This window comes from Musa acuminata, chromosome BXJ3-1 (assembly GCF_036884655.1).
Source record: "Musa acuminata AAA Group cultivar baxijiao chromosome BXJ3-1, Cavendish_Baxijiao_AAA, whole genome shotgun sequence".
Classification (NCBI taxonomy): Eukaryota; Viridiplantae; Streptophyta; class Magnoliopsida; order Zingiberales; family Musaceae; genus Musa; species Musa acuminata.
The window spans coordinates 1863217-1881611 of record NC_088349.1 but is presented as its reverse complement, the minus strand read 5'-3'; the positions used below and the strand labels follow the sequence as shown (position 1 = coordinate 1881611).

Here is an 18395-nt window from a genome sequence, read left to right as displayed (position 1 = left end):
TAAATGTGTGTGTGTGTGTTTGTGAGGTCTACTCTGTTCCTCATCAAGAACATTGGCAGCTACATCCAAAGGAATTGTGGGCATGGGTTCTCTTATCATCCTACAGATTCAATTTAAAGTTGGTGGTTGAATCCATCAAGAAGGTAAGTGGGTCTCATTTCAATGTCTGATTGAGATGTAGGACTTGGAGTTGTTCATCATTCATAACTCACATTGGACCATTTGATTGTCAAGTAAGGTGATACTGTTTGATGAAGACATCATAGTTGTGGATTCTTCACCACTGGTTGAAGAATCCACAAAAATGGTCCAACTTTCTTATGATCACATGTCTTATGTTTTAGGCTGTATGTAGTACCCCTCTCATGCTCTGAGATGAGGACATTACAGATTGACTGTGTTCATCTACCAAGCAGCAGCTCATCAAGAGAAAACACTGCAGGAGAAATAAAAGAGGTGAATAATTATATATATATATATATATTTTACAAAGGATAAATGATAAAGATAAAATTAATTCGAGTTCAATCTTAACACTAAACTAATAATATCTTGAGAAATTTGTTTGTTGTAGTTATATAAATTTTCAACCAATGTAAATTTAAAGAACATTATAATCAATAATAATCAGTCAATCATATGCATAAAGAATCAAGAACACCAAGCTCGCTCCAATAGTTGAGTACACTAATCCCCTTCAAGTCTTCTTTCCCCTCTCCTTGTGATGGAATGGCCAATTCTTTCTCTTCCTCTCTTTCACTGCTTCCTAACTGCCATATTTTTCTACTGTACATAACTTAAAAAGTGGAATTTGGAAGAAAGAATAATAACAAACGATCAAATCAGAAAGCGACACGAATCCTAAAGCTACGGAAACACGAGAAATGATTGCGCGTGGCTAAGTTTGTTCGCTGTCATCGTCGCCTCATTCCTTCCGGCGCATGTAGCCGAGAAGATCGCAGCCGTCGGAGGAGGGCGCGGAGGCGCCGGGGGCGGCAGCAGAATGGCTGGCCTTGTTCCGCATCTCGACCACCTTCTTGTGGGAATTGGAGTGGAGCGAGGGGACAAAGGTGGGGCTGCCGGCGGGGCGGTACTCCGGGAATAGCCGCCCGGACCTGTACCGGACGCCGCAGGCGTTGCAGAGAGTCTTGGGTCCCATCGGGCCGGCCCTCCACTGCGGGGTCTTCTGTATCTCGCAGTGCGTGCACTTCCTCCCCGGCGGAGGCGAGCCCGGCTCGTCTCCTTCGGCCGCAGCGGTGGCGCCGGGGCCCTTCTTCTTGCTCTTCTTCTTCTTCTTCGGGGGAGGAGGTGGGGGGCAGGACTCGCCGAAGCTCTCAGGGTCGGAATCGGAGGCCACGGACAGTGGGTGGGGGGCCGCGACGACGTCCGAGGAAGGGGGCTGGGGCATTAAGGTGGAGCGACGTTGGCGCTTGCTGCGCGCGCGGGTGGGGATCACAGGAGGAAGCTCCGGAGGACCAACGGGAGGAAGCATTGCTCTCGCGCTGTTCCCGCCGCCGAAGTACGAAGCCGAAGTCGAACAGGACGAGGAGGAAGCGGGCGTGTCGCCACCTCCCGTAGCGTTCGCTCCCAAGGCAGAGACGAAAGAGTCGCCTCGGGCTTTGGTTTGAGAGCCATCGTCATCAGCATCGTTGGCGATGGCGTCGCAGCTCGGGAGGTCGAGGGAGAAGGCGTCGGAGTCGTATAAGAATTTGGGCATCCATTCCAGTTGCACAACATCGAGCTCCGCATTGTGGTCGCCGGAGCAGTCGAGGGAGTCCAGCCCACCATCAGCAGCGGTGACGGGAGCAGCAACAGGGACAAGAGGCAGGGGAGGGAGGAGCAGAGCAGCGGCCGCGTCGTCGCAGTGCTCCACCAGCGCCATCACGTCGTCGTCGTCGAGCAGGTCGTCGATGTAGTCGAACAGGTCGCCCATGCCGTCCTCCATGTGGGTCACGGTGACCGCGCCGCGTATCAGCTCAGATTTATGGGCGCGCCATGGGATCAGGGCAGCGCAGGGCACACGGGGACCGAGTCGGGGCAAGAGAGAAGCCGAAAGACGAGGAAACGAAGCACTGGCGCCAGTGGTGTTTCTCTTATGGCCTGTGCGTATATGTATGCGAGTCAGTCCCTTCTCACCGTGTCGGCCGTGAGGAGGAGGACGGAGCCATTGGCTGTGGGTGAGGTGGAGCAGAGTGATTGGCCGTGACGCGTCATTTCCCCACCCGGTAAGAATGATGAGCGGTTGGCGCAGGGTTTTCTTCTCTGGGAAGAATGCTTCGATCTGTTTCAGTAAAAATGACAAGAAATATATATATATATATATATATATATATATATATATATATATATATATATATATATGTGTGTGTGTGTGTGTCAAATAATAGAAGAAAGTACACCACAATAAACTCCAGCAATTAAATGAGAATAGAAAGAGTCACTAAAGTGCTGTAGCCGTGGAAAACGGTAACAAGAAGAGATTAATGGTTAGTACTAATAGGATTGAGATTAAAAAATATATAAATATATACTAAAATGACATAAATATTATAATTAAAATATATGAAATGATTAACCATTTTAAAAATGCTATATTAATAACTACAAATAAAGATCTAAATATTCTTAATTTCATCGAAAAACAATTATCTTTTATAATTGATTTTTTTGATATATATATATTTATTTATATTTTGGAGGGGGCGATGGCTCCGCGACACCGCACAGCACAAAACACATCGGTGAAACACTGTGTGATAACCGACAGAGCACAGCGTGAAGGGGACCTCCGCGACAGGTGAGGTTTCATCTCTCACCGCTAGCTGTCTTCCCTAATCCCTTCACTGTCGTGACGTTGAAGTCCATTTCCACTGTTTTGATTCTATGATGGTAGTTTGCTTCTCTCTCTGTTCTCGTGATTTGGTGGCTTTGCAGCGAGGACAAGCGAAGGAAGGGGGCGGCAGATCAGACGCACGCATTCACGACCGTGGCGGCCGCTGCTGTCTTCGTAGAGTAGAAAAAGACCGGCTTCTGCGCCTCAGCTCAGGTCTTGAGAGATTTCCGGCGAAATTAATGTGCTCCGCCGCCTCAAACATCTCGTCCATCTCCAACTTTTTGCAGTTCACTGAACAATTGCGTTGAGCTGTTCAATCAATATGGGATTCGATTTAAATATTTTATTTAAATATTAGCTGTATAATCCTGACTTATCGGACAATCGGATCTCAGATAATAAAGATTTTATCGTTTTACTTTTCGTATTTAATGTATAATCTTATTTATCATTAAATTACTACTTTCACATCTAATAAATAGTATCATATTATACATTGAATAATTTCTCTCGAACCATTAAAGATTAACGAATGAGTTATAAATGCTTATGACAGTTGAAGCAAAGTTCTTCTTCACACTACTATACTTGTATCCTATATGTGTGTGATCAATGCTATGCTTGTATCCCATGGATGGGTCATGTCCCATGGAAGGAACAAACCAGCAGTGCTACTAATTAATTATCCATCATCATGAAAGGAGACATTTACCACATTGGCACTAATGATGGTAATTAGTGTTCTCTTAAGTGTGACCTTAAATCCAGATTTACTTGACCATGCCATATGGGATCCATGTTATGGGATAATAACTCTTTCTCTTCTCTCCTAAAATGTGAGAGGAGGTGGGTGAAGCTTTCTATGTATAGTGGATGCTTTGAATCATTTCTCACTGGGCAAGGTGGACTGGTCTTTTGCAATTTTCTTTTTAATCCTTAGGTTTAGATGTATGAAAGATAACTTCCAAGTAACATATTATCTATAACTACCACCACTATTATACTCCACATTGATAGAAATATCTCGTATCCTCGATCATGTATCATCCATCCTTAATAAATAGCTAATTTAAGTATGAAAGGAGGTTTCGATAAGAATATTCTTATCGATCGCTTTCATTATATTATCAAGTTAGTAATAGACACTTTAATTCTTATGTGCACATGAAGTTGATGAGTTCCAAAATTATATCACTAGATAAACATATAATATAAAATTAAATTAAAATTAATAGAAAATATATTATCAATTAATTATTATCTGATTTGTAATCATCATGTGGTGTCAGAGAAGACGAAGGTCACATCTCTAAATCAGACAATTGCAAACTTCTTTCTTATCCTTTATAATTAGATATAAATAAATGCTCATCTTCAATATTATAAAAAATTATAAATTTATCTTTTTTTTAAGATTCGATATCCAAACTCACATACTTCGGATTATTAATTTGGATGTTAGAAGGATTGGCTCAGGAGATTTCTCTCAAAGTCGATCTTTATAGGTGACATATTGGGAGTTCGATGTTTTCACCTCAAATACATCTCGAACAATCTGTGTATATAGGTCCGGACCACGTCGGACTAGTTAAGACGCTAATAATATTCTCCCTTAATATAAAAAATATAAAAATAGATAATTAATTAATTATTAAAGGTGATGCTGTTTGAGTAAAAGTATTCATATTATCCATATTTGGTTGATTTGATTACAACAAGAAAATTAAATAAGTTAAAACATTGTTGGAAATATACTGAAATTGAATTCTTATGATTTGCTTTCAATAGATAATGTTATTTGGTATGTAATTACTTGAGAAGATATCAATCATGATAACAAAGTGTATATATATATATAGTGTTCTAAACCCGAAGCAACTTGCAGGGAGTGTCTCCTTCCCAAAGTCCACATAATTATTGCCGCCCGGTAGCTTGGTTGCATCACCGAGTTGGTAGATGGCGATGGCGATCGAACGACCGTGACGGAGACGCACCACTGTCTCAGACACACCCCACGCCAGTCTCCATCGCCACCTTTTCCATGCTCCTCCTACCGATGCAGTGATGGTAACTATGAATGTAGGTCAGGGTGATGCGATCTCGGCGGACACTGCCATTTCACTGGCCGAAGCTCACATGCACGCCACCTGTTTGTCTAATTGTCTGCTCCGAATGACTCCGTCCACCTAAATAGGATCGTTGGTGTGTGACTAACGATAAGCAATGATGGGGGCGCGTCGGTGGCCGACAGCCGCGAGCAGCAGCGCCCCCCCAGCGACGAGGAGAGTAAAGCGTCGGTGCGAAGCTGTTGGTTTGTATTATTATTGTTGGCCATGTGACACCGCGCTCTCGCGGGCCATCGCTTCCTCTTCCTCTTCCTCCTTCTCGTGTAGCTTGCGCGTTGCTTTCAGACCTACGTTGATGTTGGAATAAGAAGAAAAAGCTGCAATCCTATGTTTTCGTTCATTTATACATATATTTGTGGCTATGTGACAAGTTGCATTACTTTGGAAGTACGCGGAGAAAGACGTTTGAACAAAGTGCACAAATGTGATGTGTAATTAATTAGTCAACGGTTCGATAGAATTAGAAATGGAGCCATACGATTTAGTTCTGATTCTTAGAAATTAGAATCGAAACAAGAAACGATGATTCCAAATTGACTAAATAAAAAAATAAAATAAAACACAAATAAGTTGGATATTTTATATTTAAAGTTTATTGACTTGAGTTTGAATCTTAGCAAAGTATCTTATTTTTCTTATCAATCAAAATTAGTCGATCAAATCGGAATCAAAACTAAATCGACTGTTTTAATTTCTGGAACTCACATTTAGAACTAAAATTAGTGGTTCTGAAACTACTATCATGCTATTTATAATACTCACCACAATAGAGATAGAAGTATGTAAGTTTATGCGCTTGCATTTTTAAAAACTTTAATTGACTAATACAATGATTAGATATAATTATTATCATTGAGTTATATTTAAATATTTTCAATCAGTAATTCAGACTCAACGAAATTAATGAGTGTATTATTGGACACGACAAGCTTGAGTTATAATGTAATCCGATATATATATATATATATATATATATATATATATATATATATATATATATATATATATATATATATATATATATATAAATTATATAAACTAACAAGAGGTTTTTTTCTATTTTCTTAGTAATAATATGCAACAACATTCTAACCTAAATAGTATATATACAACAACACATACATGAGACATCCTATATTTCAAAGGCATGCATCCATTTACGAAACCTAATCAAACATTGATAGGCTGAAAACTCACATAAAATGCTGAAATTTATTATTGTTGGACCTAATTTTCTTTGAAGTTCCAGTTCTTGATTGGAAGACAATGATGACCTTTAGATCAAATCTGATCTGACTCCAGTAAGATTCAACCTTCTAAAGCCTTACTATCCATGTTAGTTCTTCTTTTTGGTATGGTCCATGTAGCGCCACAAGCCCATCTTTAGGTGGACAAGCTAGTCTGTCCTTTGCTTTAAATCTTAACCAAATTAGGACTAATATTTGTATTTAGAGCACATTATATAAAGAGAGACATGAAACTTTTCATGCTTATACCTATATTTCTTATGTGCATAATTATTAGGGCTCAAGTATTTGAACTGAAACATTAAACCTCCACTGCATGACAATTGCTTACATGATATTGGTGTGCATCCACTTCTATGTAACTATGGAAGCTTATGCTTACATCTAAGGGAAGAGCACTTTGGCCAATCCCATTCCACAAAGACATAAAAAAAGTAAGCATGCCAAGATGAATCATTTTGCTGCTGCCAGAAAGAGAAATGGAAGCTCCCAATACCAAGTTAGACATTATGGCATACAACAGATTTGGATCTGATGGAACTAATGCAGAAGGTGTATGCAGATATATCATGCTGGGTTCCTCCTGGCCACCCAACTTCCCTTTCTTAGCTGAACTGGATCTTTTCCAGTAAGGATTCCAGCTACTGCATTAACTGTAGGAATCCCAGATGCAGATTCTCACCTAATGCAGAATTTTCTTTCAAGAAATCCCATATGTTCAACTGCACTTCTGAATTATCACCTAATCTTTTCCTACCTGGCCATTGTCATGATCATTATGGACTTGTGGTAGCATGGAAAATGTTCAGTGAAGGAAAGAACAGAAATCAAATATCTATATGAACTACATATTCTAATTGGAAGACTTAAAAGTAGATCACCATCCCAAGCAGTGAACTGCTACTTCTAATCTGGAATAAACTCATTTTAAAGAAAAAGTTTATCTTGTTTTCTAGCAAAACAAGCATTCTTGCCTCTTTCATTTGCATGAATTTGAGATAAGTTTGGAGGACAAAATTTACGGAAACTTTGACTTGCTATGAATTTTAATTGATATTTTTAACAAAACATAACTATTCGTAATGGAAATAATATTTCACCCAAATTTGCCTTATGAATATTAATCTTAAACAGTATATACATGCAATTTTCGTAACCTTGATTTAGAAGCGCACGCTTATTAAATAGATGTATATGATGCAAGGTGGGTAAGAAGTCGTTGGAGTAGTTGATACACGGATTCGGGAAGTCAGTCGTTGACCCTGCATGAAACAAAGATGCGCGTTGGACCGCTCAATGGATTCGCCAACGAACGCGGTCGGACATTTCGGACCGAAACGAACAGAGCTCTTCTTCCACCCGTTAGCTCGTTCGTCACACTCTCGAACCTACCCGTTCTCCAGTTGGTCTTCGATTGTGGGTCCCATAAAAGCACGTCAGCGGGTCGGCCGAAATAGTGGAAGCTACATTGTTCGTTAAATAACTGGTCGCGTAGGGACGCTTTACATGGGTGCCGCACACCATGGTGAGGTATCCGATTCCTACCCTATCCTCCCAAACGACCTGTAGTTTTATTGGACGAAACCAGGGCTCCACAAGTGGGCCCCGAAATTGTCCAAGGGTCTCCCGTCACGGGTAGCAAAGTACTGGCGGGGAAGAGATGCCGGAGCGCGCGACACCATTAGTTCGCTCCCATTGTCGTGCCACCTCGTGTAGCGCGTTACGCCTCCCTTTGGGTAGCGACATAAGTTACTCATCCCATTCCTTATCGCAATTGCGAGCTCCACATCAGCACGTCGTTCCCTAAGTGTTGCCGAAGCCGTGTGTTGATGGGCATCCCACGCCACCGAAAAGAAACCCAGGCGTGCTGGCAAAATCAAGTCTTCCTTTTCCTTTTTCTTCTCTTTATTATTATTATCATCATTATATATTATTATTATTATTAATTATTATTTTGCGTTACCTTTCTTTTCCTCGTCTTGTCGTCGCCTGACTCTTCCGTCGCCGCCGCTCTATCGCCTTTCTAATCCTCCTCCCTCTTCTCCCCCACCCGCCTCCCCAGCTCGGAATCGATCGATCTGGTTCGAACTTTTGGTGGATTGGAGTTTTCTCTCCCAATCGCGTTCTCCTTACCGGAATCAGATCCCTTTTCGGGGTTCGTCCAGAGATCTTGATCCTGGAAACTTCGAGTCGTTCGATTCTAAAGAGGAGGTGATGAACGATGGCCGTAATAGGAATCCTTCGTTGAGGCTTTCTAGCTAGCTTAGCTGCTCATGATCTGGGAGTTGGTGTAAGGGAGATGTTCGTTAGCCGGCCGGCGGTACACCCTGTGGAGGCGCCGCCTCTTACGGATGCGGCCGAGAACCCACCCAGGGTGAGGATGAAGGACATCCAGGGCATGCCGGGGACGCCTGGGGGCCTCGCCCTTCGCTTGTTCCAATTCGCGTTCGCGGTTGCCGCGCTCGGCGTCATGGTCTCCACCAGCGATTTCGCTTCCGTCACCGCCTTCTGGTAACTTTGTCCTTGTCATTTGTTTCCTTCTTCCCCGTTTCTTCGCACGGATCAGCACCTCCTTAAAGTAATCGAATGGATCATTTACTTTCTTGTTCTACTATGAGTGATTTATATGAGATTCCCATTCTTGCCTTGTTATTGTGTACTATTTATAGGTCATTTGACTTGAAAAGTATTCCTCTTATATCTCTTTGGCTCTATTGGAGAGTGCTGAAACTCTCGTATTCGGAAAGGAATCTACAAACAGATTTGTTTTTTACTGAAAAGAATTTAATCTAAAGGTAAATTTTGCTTTCACATAATATGAAAAGGAAAAAATGACAACACATTGATGCAGCCGTGGTGCACTAATCAGGTCTAATGACTGAGAAACATAAAGAAAGTAATCTGGAGATAGGTATTGCCAAAGGATTGCCAGGCCTACCCACATACGTACATTCTTGTGATGTTTAACTGGTTGGACTTATTGTGTATCACATTTAAATATTTAAAAGATCAAGTAATCACCTTTATTTCTCAAAAGGATAAATAAGATCTCTTTGATTTTTTCTACTCAATATGCTTGGTGACTTGCAGTGTACTCCTTTGGTCACCACAAATTCAGTTTTCATAAACATGAGCTTGTGTCAATCTGGCAATAGAAGAGACAACAGCAAGGGCAAAGGCAAACATTACAGAACAAACATTAATAGTGAGTGCAGTGCTACCAATTGACAGGGAACAGAAAATTTGAAGCCCTTATATGATTAAGAGTAGAAACTGAGAACTGAGATCTTAAAGTAACTAATGTAACACTTGCCCGTGAACAGCATTGTTGAGTGTTTGTTAGAAGTGACTGCTAGATACTACTGGATGATGAACAAATATAGAAACAGACACAACGATACACCCCTCTAGTGTCACCAAGAGAGGGGCCATTTTACTTTCAGATTTGACGCAGAGTTATACTGTGTACCATCCCTACGTAATTGATTCAAACTTCAAAGTTCATGCATGTTAATTCATGATTCAGGGTCATATCATGAACTCGGATAAGATATTTGGTGAAGACAAGAAACTACCTTTATCTATGGTTGATTTTCCTGGACAATATTTCACATTTTGCTGTGTTTTTATGGCCCTTCTATGTTTACTGGTTATCATGATCATATCTGAAGTATAGACCATTATATATGCTAGGTTTGTCATTTTGTGTCTGTGTTAGTCACCCACAATTGTCAGATGGCACATGTTCCGTTTACCTATTTTAAATTATGACACATATGTAAACCACATGTCATCTGCATATGGCTTCTTGCCATATTGAATATAGGGTATATGTAATTTAGGCTTACCATAATGCAATGTTATAAATAGGATGCTGTCGACATAGAAGAAGAGCATCTTCATAGTGGATAATGGATGGATATCAGGTACTGTAGCAGCCACAAGCCCAAAGTGGATCACTACAAGGAAAATTGAGACTCCAATTGTCCATAAGTGTTTATCACATATAAATTAGAATAGTAAAATATACTATTTTTTACCTTTTATTTTAACCAAGGTTTGGTTAAGGGCTTATAGTACTAGTCGGTTGTATGGAACTGTTTTTGAAGTGGATTCTGTGTAAACACAACGTAGTGCGACAGCAGCTGCTACCAACTCAAAATGCTTTTAGGTTTCATTGTTTGTTTAGCATAGCACTTTCCCTTAAACCATTATAGCAGTTACTAGTGTTGCATTTTAGAACGATGCTATGATAGTTTAGATATGGTTGTGGATGATCACATTTTTGTAAATATGGTTTGAAGTACTTCTGTAAATGCATGCTATGATCACCTTTGATGTCATAGATTATCTAAATCTACACATATTACATCTGATCACATAAAATTGTAACAATCTATACAAACTATTATTTGCTAATTGTCACGTTTAAGCCATATTGGGTATACTTCACAAAAATTTGCCACATCAATATGTCTGAATTCTTTTGTGTCCTTGTCCATGCTTCATAGGCGATCTTACTTAACAAACTCATTCACCATAATATCTTAAGGATTTTTGAAAGATTTGCACATTTTGTCCATATATTGAGCTAGCTTCTTTTGTTAAAATTGTCCTAATTAAATGTATCAAAGAAGCAGGAAGCTCTGTGCTGTTCTTGTCATCTACTAAGGTCTATACTGATGTGATCTTAGGCCTCTATCCACAAGATTCTATTAAAATGCTTAAATTTATTTTTCTGGATGTATTAGGTCCTGCTAGCAAGGTTTATCATTTTAGCTGAAGATCTAATTTTTGCTTTCATTTGGTATCGTGAATTTGTTATCATCAGTTCTTCCTCCATTTTTTGGTTTTCTCTATGAACTTTTCATTTGTGAAACTAGTTTATTCCAATTTGTTGTTCAGTTAAACCTTTACCATTGGAAATTCTATGGTTTGTCTTACCGGTCCATACCGATGTAATGACCAGCCATTGGTATGGTACATATTAAATTGTACTAATGTACTGACACACGATATAATGGGGCATACCGACAGATTGATATGTCGCATCCATATCGGTATTTGTGGTATACCATGGTACGACGAATCTTGGGAAATTCCATAGCTGCATGCTTAGCATTTGGAGATCGATCTTCTGATTTGTCTGCATTACTTTTTCAATTCTCATGTGGGGCCTATTTTCAAATTATACCAGTTTTAAATAGCCTCTTGTTTGGTACATGTTATCTGGTCTTACACATTTAAAAATATTTTTTATTTGCAATGTCAATGCACAATCTGATAAGATTTTCTAGGTTGACCATTTTGCAAGATTATCCTCTTATAGATGGATTGGAAAAGTTTCTCTTGATAATAGTTTCCAGTAAATGATTTATATCTTTAATACTTAAAAGTATATTTCTCCCTTTTGAATGTAGACCTCTTTGACCTTTGAAGAATCTTTTTATATGTTGCGGAAGATCTTTTCGTTTGGCTTCATGTTTAGGATGTCTAAAGGGAGTCCAAGTTTTATTCATGTCCACTAGTTACCATTATTTTCTGTTGGAAGCCTGCATCTGTAACATATGGATGCAATAATGCTAGAAATATACCTACTGGATTATAAGTATTGCGTACCATAATTTGAATAGTGTTGTTCTTGTTCGTTTACCCTTAATCACCTTTGGCTATGAAATTAAAAAATCTAGTTAACATAAATAATGGTCATTTAGACAATTATGCATCAGTAGTAGTTTTCGATTCACCTTTTAGAGTTTGTCTGTTAAGAAACCAGTGTCCGTTCCTACATATCTTCCTTTTTTTTTCTGTTAACTGATGACATCTGTGTCCATTTAAATTAATTGCTTTCAGTCTGTATACTAATTCAATGTTCTACACTTCTACTAGGACTATGATTGATGAGTTGCATACTAGTAACTTTAATTAACTTATAACAAGTTCCATCGAAGTGAAGATAAACTTGTCACAACAAAGTTTGGTTGATCTGTTATGAGCTAACCGGTACTGTAAAGTACCAAACAAGTCCTTGTCATACTGTGAGTTGCTCTATGCAGTTGATTGTAATATAAGAAGATTCATTAGGTTATTATCTGAAAGGAAATGACTCAAAGCAATCAATAAGTGCTTTTGTTTAAGGTTTGAAGTGTTGGTAGATAGAACTCTACTGTAAGTTCACACATATCTGCAGCCTCAAGGTGAAGTCAATCTCGTCGATTCATCATGAAATTTTGAAGCAGTTAGGATAAATTTCATCTGGCTGTTCCGATACATCTGCTAATCTCTGTAACAATTTTCTTTCTGGGAGTCTAGTTCAGTAACATGCGGCTGGTAATTTCTGTAGATCTTTCTAGTAACCTTGTTTTGACAGTTGGTTTACATTCATTATCCATTTAATTTGTCTACTGTGAACCTCATCACTGGTGAAAGGTAATCTTACAATATCTTTAAGACTGTATAGACCAAGAGGTCTAGACACAACCTTAAACTGTTAAAAAGCAAAAGAGTATAACTAATAGATTAGGGGACTAGAAAAAAAAAAAAAAGTGTCTGCTTTTTTCACTGTGGAAATAGCAATAAAACAAAGATTGCTGCCAAACAATGTAGTGGTGATTTCTGTTGACCTGAACATGCTTGTTGGCACAATGGCAATTGCCAACAAAGTAGTAGCATCACTAGCTTATGGCAAAGCTTGCCTGTTGTCATCATGAGCCATCTTGTCCCATAGGTAGCTATTACATGTGGGCCTCTGTCTTCCTTGGCATTTTGGAACCCAATTTGCAATAAGTTCAAAGGGGAGATGACTTTCGGTCATGGAGCCTTGACTCAGTTTTCGGTTGTTGGATATTGGGTTACTGGAATTTTGTTTCTGGATTTGAGTTTCATTCTATATATTTTGATAATGTATGTGTCTTGGTGCCCACTGGTGGAGCATGCATTGTGTGTGCTTGACTATTCTTGCCTCTCCTAGAGACATGCAGTTGCTGGATTGTGCCTTGGGTGCACCAAGAGAGTCAAAGTGCTTTTATCTACACTGCAGAGAAACAAATCAATATTTCATAATATTGTCCTCCCACATTCTGAAGATGGGTTTTGGAATGATGAATCCTCATTAAAGCAGCTACACAAATTAGATTATCTTAGTTAATTTTCTCTTGTCCTTGGCCCAAGTAATTGAACCATGTTGACAGGCAATTTACAATATCATGTTACACACTCATCCTATTCCAGCATCTGCTCCACCACGTGTAGATCCCTCTTTGTATCTGCTAATCCCTTGTCATGGATATTTACCCTTTTCTCTTGTCACAGAAATGGTCTCTTTAATATATTCTCTCCCTAGACCCTGAAATAGCAGGATCCTCGTTCACTTTTATTTTATCATACATATTGATCAAGAACATTAAATTATGACTATTTGTGATCCTAAAGCAAATTTTGCAGAAAAGTGAACATCTTTTGTGGTTTGATACATCTCTGTCATTACCTTTCAAAGTCGTACGGTTCATTAGGTTGTTCAGAGAATAAGAATTTGACGTTTCATTTCTCTCATGAATTCTTAGGTTTGTTATTTGTTCTGTCATTAAGTTATATACCATTTTGCTGGAACTAGTGATTCCATAATAACATCTTCTTTTAGCAATTCCACTTTGTTATATACTAGAAAAGGTGCTTCTGATTTTGCACAAACAGTTTACTTCATAAGTTTCCTATAAGACCTTCCCTAATTGTTTGAGTGGAAGGTGAAGGTGCCAGTGACTCTAGTTTAATAGACTTGAGTGTATATCAGCTTCAGAAATTTTAAATTTCTGTCATTTGTTTAGGAAGGTGTCATATCAGAATCAATTTGTTCTTATCTATTCACCATAAAACTTCTGTCATAGCATTTAGGAAGATGTGTTTTCTGCTATCGATGCCAAGTACCCTTCTAATTGAGGAATCACTCTATAGAAGTAACATCTTTTGATCATTCTTTTACTCAAGGTTTATGTCTTTGTTAAGACGGTCTGACTTATATTTTATTACCATGTCTGGATCTGGAACTATGAGTCTGGGACAATGAATCTAGGTTGACATTTTATTTCGGTAACTCATCACTTGTATACTGGTACTGTACAAGAATGATATGTAGCTGAGCTTTGATGAACAAATCAAAAGGTTCTTTGTTAAGTTTCCTCTTTAATTTTGATGAATATTACATCACTCTTCCTCTGTTCCTTTCCCTCTTCTCGCTAGTTTGTAAAGTTTGCTCTTCCTAATTTGGGGAACTAGGTATGCTACATCAATAGTCATTTAACAATATGGTAATCAATACAACAACAACTAGAAGCTTCAGTGTCCCAACTATCTTAGGTTGGCTACATAGTTATATTTTCTTTATTGATTCTATACAAAACAACATTCTTAGCTAGATCAATAGAATTTAGATCTTTAGTTGTAGATTCTAGCAAAGTCTTTTAGGTTTCCTTTGCCTTTTGCACCACTATCACTAATGTCTCATCCCAGCTAACCATAGTAGCATTTATCAAGGCTATGTCTAATCATTCACAAATAATTTTTTTTATTCATGGTAATAGTTCTACACAATTACCTTAACATACTCATTTTATCAACACAAACATTTTGTACATGCTCCATAATTTCAATCAGTCCTTAAAATTTACCCTTTTTTTCCATTTGGCTCCATGATTTTAATTAATATTTCCATCAAATCCTGCTGTCAACTTTCATTTATAAATAAGCCCTGATGGGGAACTAGCTTGACTGCATATCAAGACTTGCTTTACCAACCTAGCATTAGTGTCTTTAGGAATGTGTTTGAGTACCACCCTGGGTTTGGTTCCAAACTGAAGCCAGTATTGAGTTTTGAACCACAGGGACCACATTGGACAACTATCAAATGGTGCTTATGCCAAGCGAGTTAAATTCTACTATACAATTTGGTTAGCTTTCTAACAAGTCCTATGAATAGGAGCTAATTGTAGGACATGATTGAAATATAATTGTAGTTTTCAGAGTCAATTGCAAAATTGGAAGTTTTGGGTTCAGTTGAAATATGGCTAGTAATTCAAGGACTAGTAATGTATTCCCCAATTTTAGACCCAAATGGGAAAGATTTATCTGTATGCTCAAAAGTCCTCTATAATATGCTATGTGTCAAGCCTTTTATCATAATCTGCTTATTAATTTCATCCATGTGGATATACTCACGTCTTGAATCACTTTCAAGCAAGGATCTAGATATCAGTCCAGCTTCCGATTTTGAGAAACAGTCATCTATATGAATCTTTTTCCTCCACTGTGGCAGCATCTGTTTTTTTCTTTCTACCTAACTCGCAAAGTGCTGGTTGACTGAAAAAGATCATGATGATTGAACGGTCCAATAGTTGGTAAATTGACCACTCAAGGAAGTCATTCATATAACATAATATAGTTAAAGAAATTTTTACGTTTTGGCAACTGCTTTAAAAAAATTCCCTTGTTATGCTTCTTTTAAGATTGTTAGCATTGACATATATGCAGAATTTTTTCTGTTTGTAAGGCGTTAGCAACTGTAGCAATATAAGATGAAACTGCAAATTTGAACCTTCTGAAGTAATTTTTCCTTGTATTGTGCAGCTATCTGGTTGCAGCAGTCATCTTACAGTGCTTGTGGAGTATCTCGTTAGCCTTTCTGGATATATATGCTCTTCTAGTAAAACGCTCATTGAGGAATTCCCGTGCTCTCTGTCTGTTTACCATTGGAGATGGGGTAAGAAAATTTGTGGGGGTGCTTGATGGATGTTAGTTTCATGTCTTCACTCTAAACAAGTTATTAGTGGCTTTTTGCATGTGGATAAGCACCTGGATTGTGCCATATGAGTTCACACATGAAGTCAGCATGCTTTACAAAAGCAATTTTCTTTTTCAAATCTATCATCTAGAATTTGAATATGCATCAATTTGATTATGTCTAAGACCATACATCATGCATGGGATAATAATGAAACTTTGAAACCACTTTTTCTAGTTCGACAAAGGAGGTGTGGACGATATTTTCTGTTCCAACAACCTACCGGCATGTAAACCAGAATAAACTAGGCAATACGCCTGGTATAGGACCTATACCACTTGGTACCTTTGGTACAATACCACCAAGTATAAGGCCTGTCTCTCTTCGTACACTCCAGACCAGATTGGCATGGATTGATCTGTCTCGATCCAGACCAGGTCCGGTACATGAAATGAAAAACCTCAATGCTGTTATTACCATGAGAGTGCTTGATGTTATTCTGGGTGAGAATTTTTGTTCTTTTCTTTTCTCTGGCAGATAATTTCTCTGAATTCTCATGCAGATCACATCCACACTGACATTTGCAGCTGCCTGTGCATCGGCCGGCATTACAGTACTGATTGGAAATGATCTCAATGTATGCTCACAGAATCACTGCACAAGCTTTGAGACTGCCACGGCGATGGCTTTCATCAGTTGGTTTGCAGTCTCCCCATCATTTCTGTTGAACTTTTGGTCATTGGCATCGAGGTGAAGGGCAAGAAATGACTCATGATTTCCTATTGGTGTGGCCTTGAAGTCTTTCTTCTTTTCCTTCCTCTAATCAACAGTTAAGCTCCCCATTGCTGTCATTTGTATAGTATGATAATGTGGGTGTGAATTGCGCGACATAACAGATCAAATGTATGAGTTTTGGCACTCATGGTTTGTTGATTATTGGGCATCGGCCTCTTTTTGTCTCCCGATCGTTTACGCTTTGTGGTCTTTAAACTTAGCCATGTAAGAGAACATGATGTTATGAACTATGATGTTCTTTTGCAACTCTGCACATACTAAACGGATGGAGTTTTATTTTTTGCTCCAAGGAACGTTTTATCCCTCTCACCCCCCTTGAGGTCTGCATTGCACACTACTCATTACCTATTGTTGGTATGGATACAGTGATAGAGAAGAAAAATTATTGATGTCTTAATTTGACTTGATTCAAACTTGTATGTCGAGGTGTCTCTAAGGTGAAAACATCGAACTCTTGAGGTATCACTTATATGAAGATCGAGATTGAGAGAGATTTTTCGACCTTGTCCCTTTGATGCTCATGTTAATAATTCAAGGTATATAAGTTTGGACGTGAGTAGTAAAAAAAGATAACTCATCTTCTCATTATGTTGAAGATGAGCTTTTATACTTGATTGTAATAGAATATAATACTTCATAGAATATTTTACGGAAAGACAACCTCTAATCACATCCAATAGCTTCCTACTGGTCTCTTGTCCATGTGGACGACAAGAGAGATAACATATAATCATTTGTCTTGGACCCTCATTCATATGGGTAGATAGGTGGAGGGTGGTCTTTGTCTTCTCCTTCTACCCTGGACATTACATGGAGGCCATATGTTAAATGTCATTGGCTGACAATATTTTTTCTATCATTTATCTCTCCCAACTAAGACATGCTTCGGGGCTCTCACAATAGGGATCCAAAATACGATCATGAAACCTCCAAAGAGTGATTTGACTAAGGATAATGACTTAATGAGCCCAATGAGAGACCACCAGACCCAAGACTTTGGTCCTCTCCAAAAAGCCCTCGAGCAAGAACTGTTGGGGATCATCAACGTCACTATTGGCGTCAAAGAACATTATGGGAGCGTTTAACCACCTGTCCGAACCGTTGTCGACTCACTCTCAAGCTAGCGGCCAGCTTGTACACTTGCCCTTAGATGAGCAATTTGCTGGACGTAGCAAATGGGTCTCGCAAACGGAGGCGGTGACCACGTGGAGTTGAGGATTCGAGACCTCGTTATCATTTGAGCTAAGTGGGCACTTCAGAAATATTTTCTGCAGGATGTTGGGCAAATCAAAGAACTGCACACAGTTAGAAGATCTTTCTAGAATGGCTGTCAGGCACATAAATTCGCTTATGACGAAGGCAAGAAGCAAATAGTACCAAAATTAAAAGGGTAAATTCTCAACAACAACAAAAAAGTCTCAAGGTTTTTTTTTTGTTTTTTCTACAGCATTTCTATTTTGCTTTATTTTCATGAAGTAAAAGATGAGAGTATTCTTGGTCTTCACCTCCCATCCGTCACCCATCGCCTCATCATTCTCATCGCTTTTGTCCATAGCTCTCATCACTTACATCTAAGAACAAAACCCTGCGCTATCCATCAGAGTAACATCCATCCAAAAGCC

At 38.9% G+C, this 18395-nt stretch overlaps 2 protein-coding genes across 2 annotated transcripts; one reads left to right on the top strand and one right to left on the bottom strand.

The window, feature by feature from the left end:
* Window positions 1–666: 666 nt before the first annotated feature.
* On the bottom strand, window positions 667–2144 carry LOC135628795 (GATA transcription factor 8-like). Its single transcript, XM_065135705.1, has one exon. It carries the CDS (start codon window positions 1943–1945, stop codon window positions 926–928), a length of 1020 nt encoding a protein of 339 aa, XP_064991777.1. The 5' UTR covers window positions 1946–2144; the 3' UTR covers window positions 667–925.
* A 6023-nt stretch (window positions 2145–8167) lies between these two features.
* Window positions 8168–17062, top strand: LOC135628441 (CASP-like protein 5A1). The gene is made up of 3 exons (XM_065135082.1): window positions 8168–8717; window positions 15825–15957; window positions 16541–17062. The coding sequence occupies exons 1-3, from the start codon at window positions 8506–8508 to the stop codon at window positions 16730–16732; spliced, it is 537 nt and encodes a 178-aa protein (XP_064991154.1). The 5' UTR covers window positions 8168–8505; the 3' UTR covers window positions 16733–17062.
* The last annotated feature ends 1333 nt before the right edge of the window (window positions 17063–18395 follow it).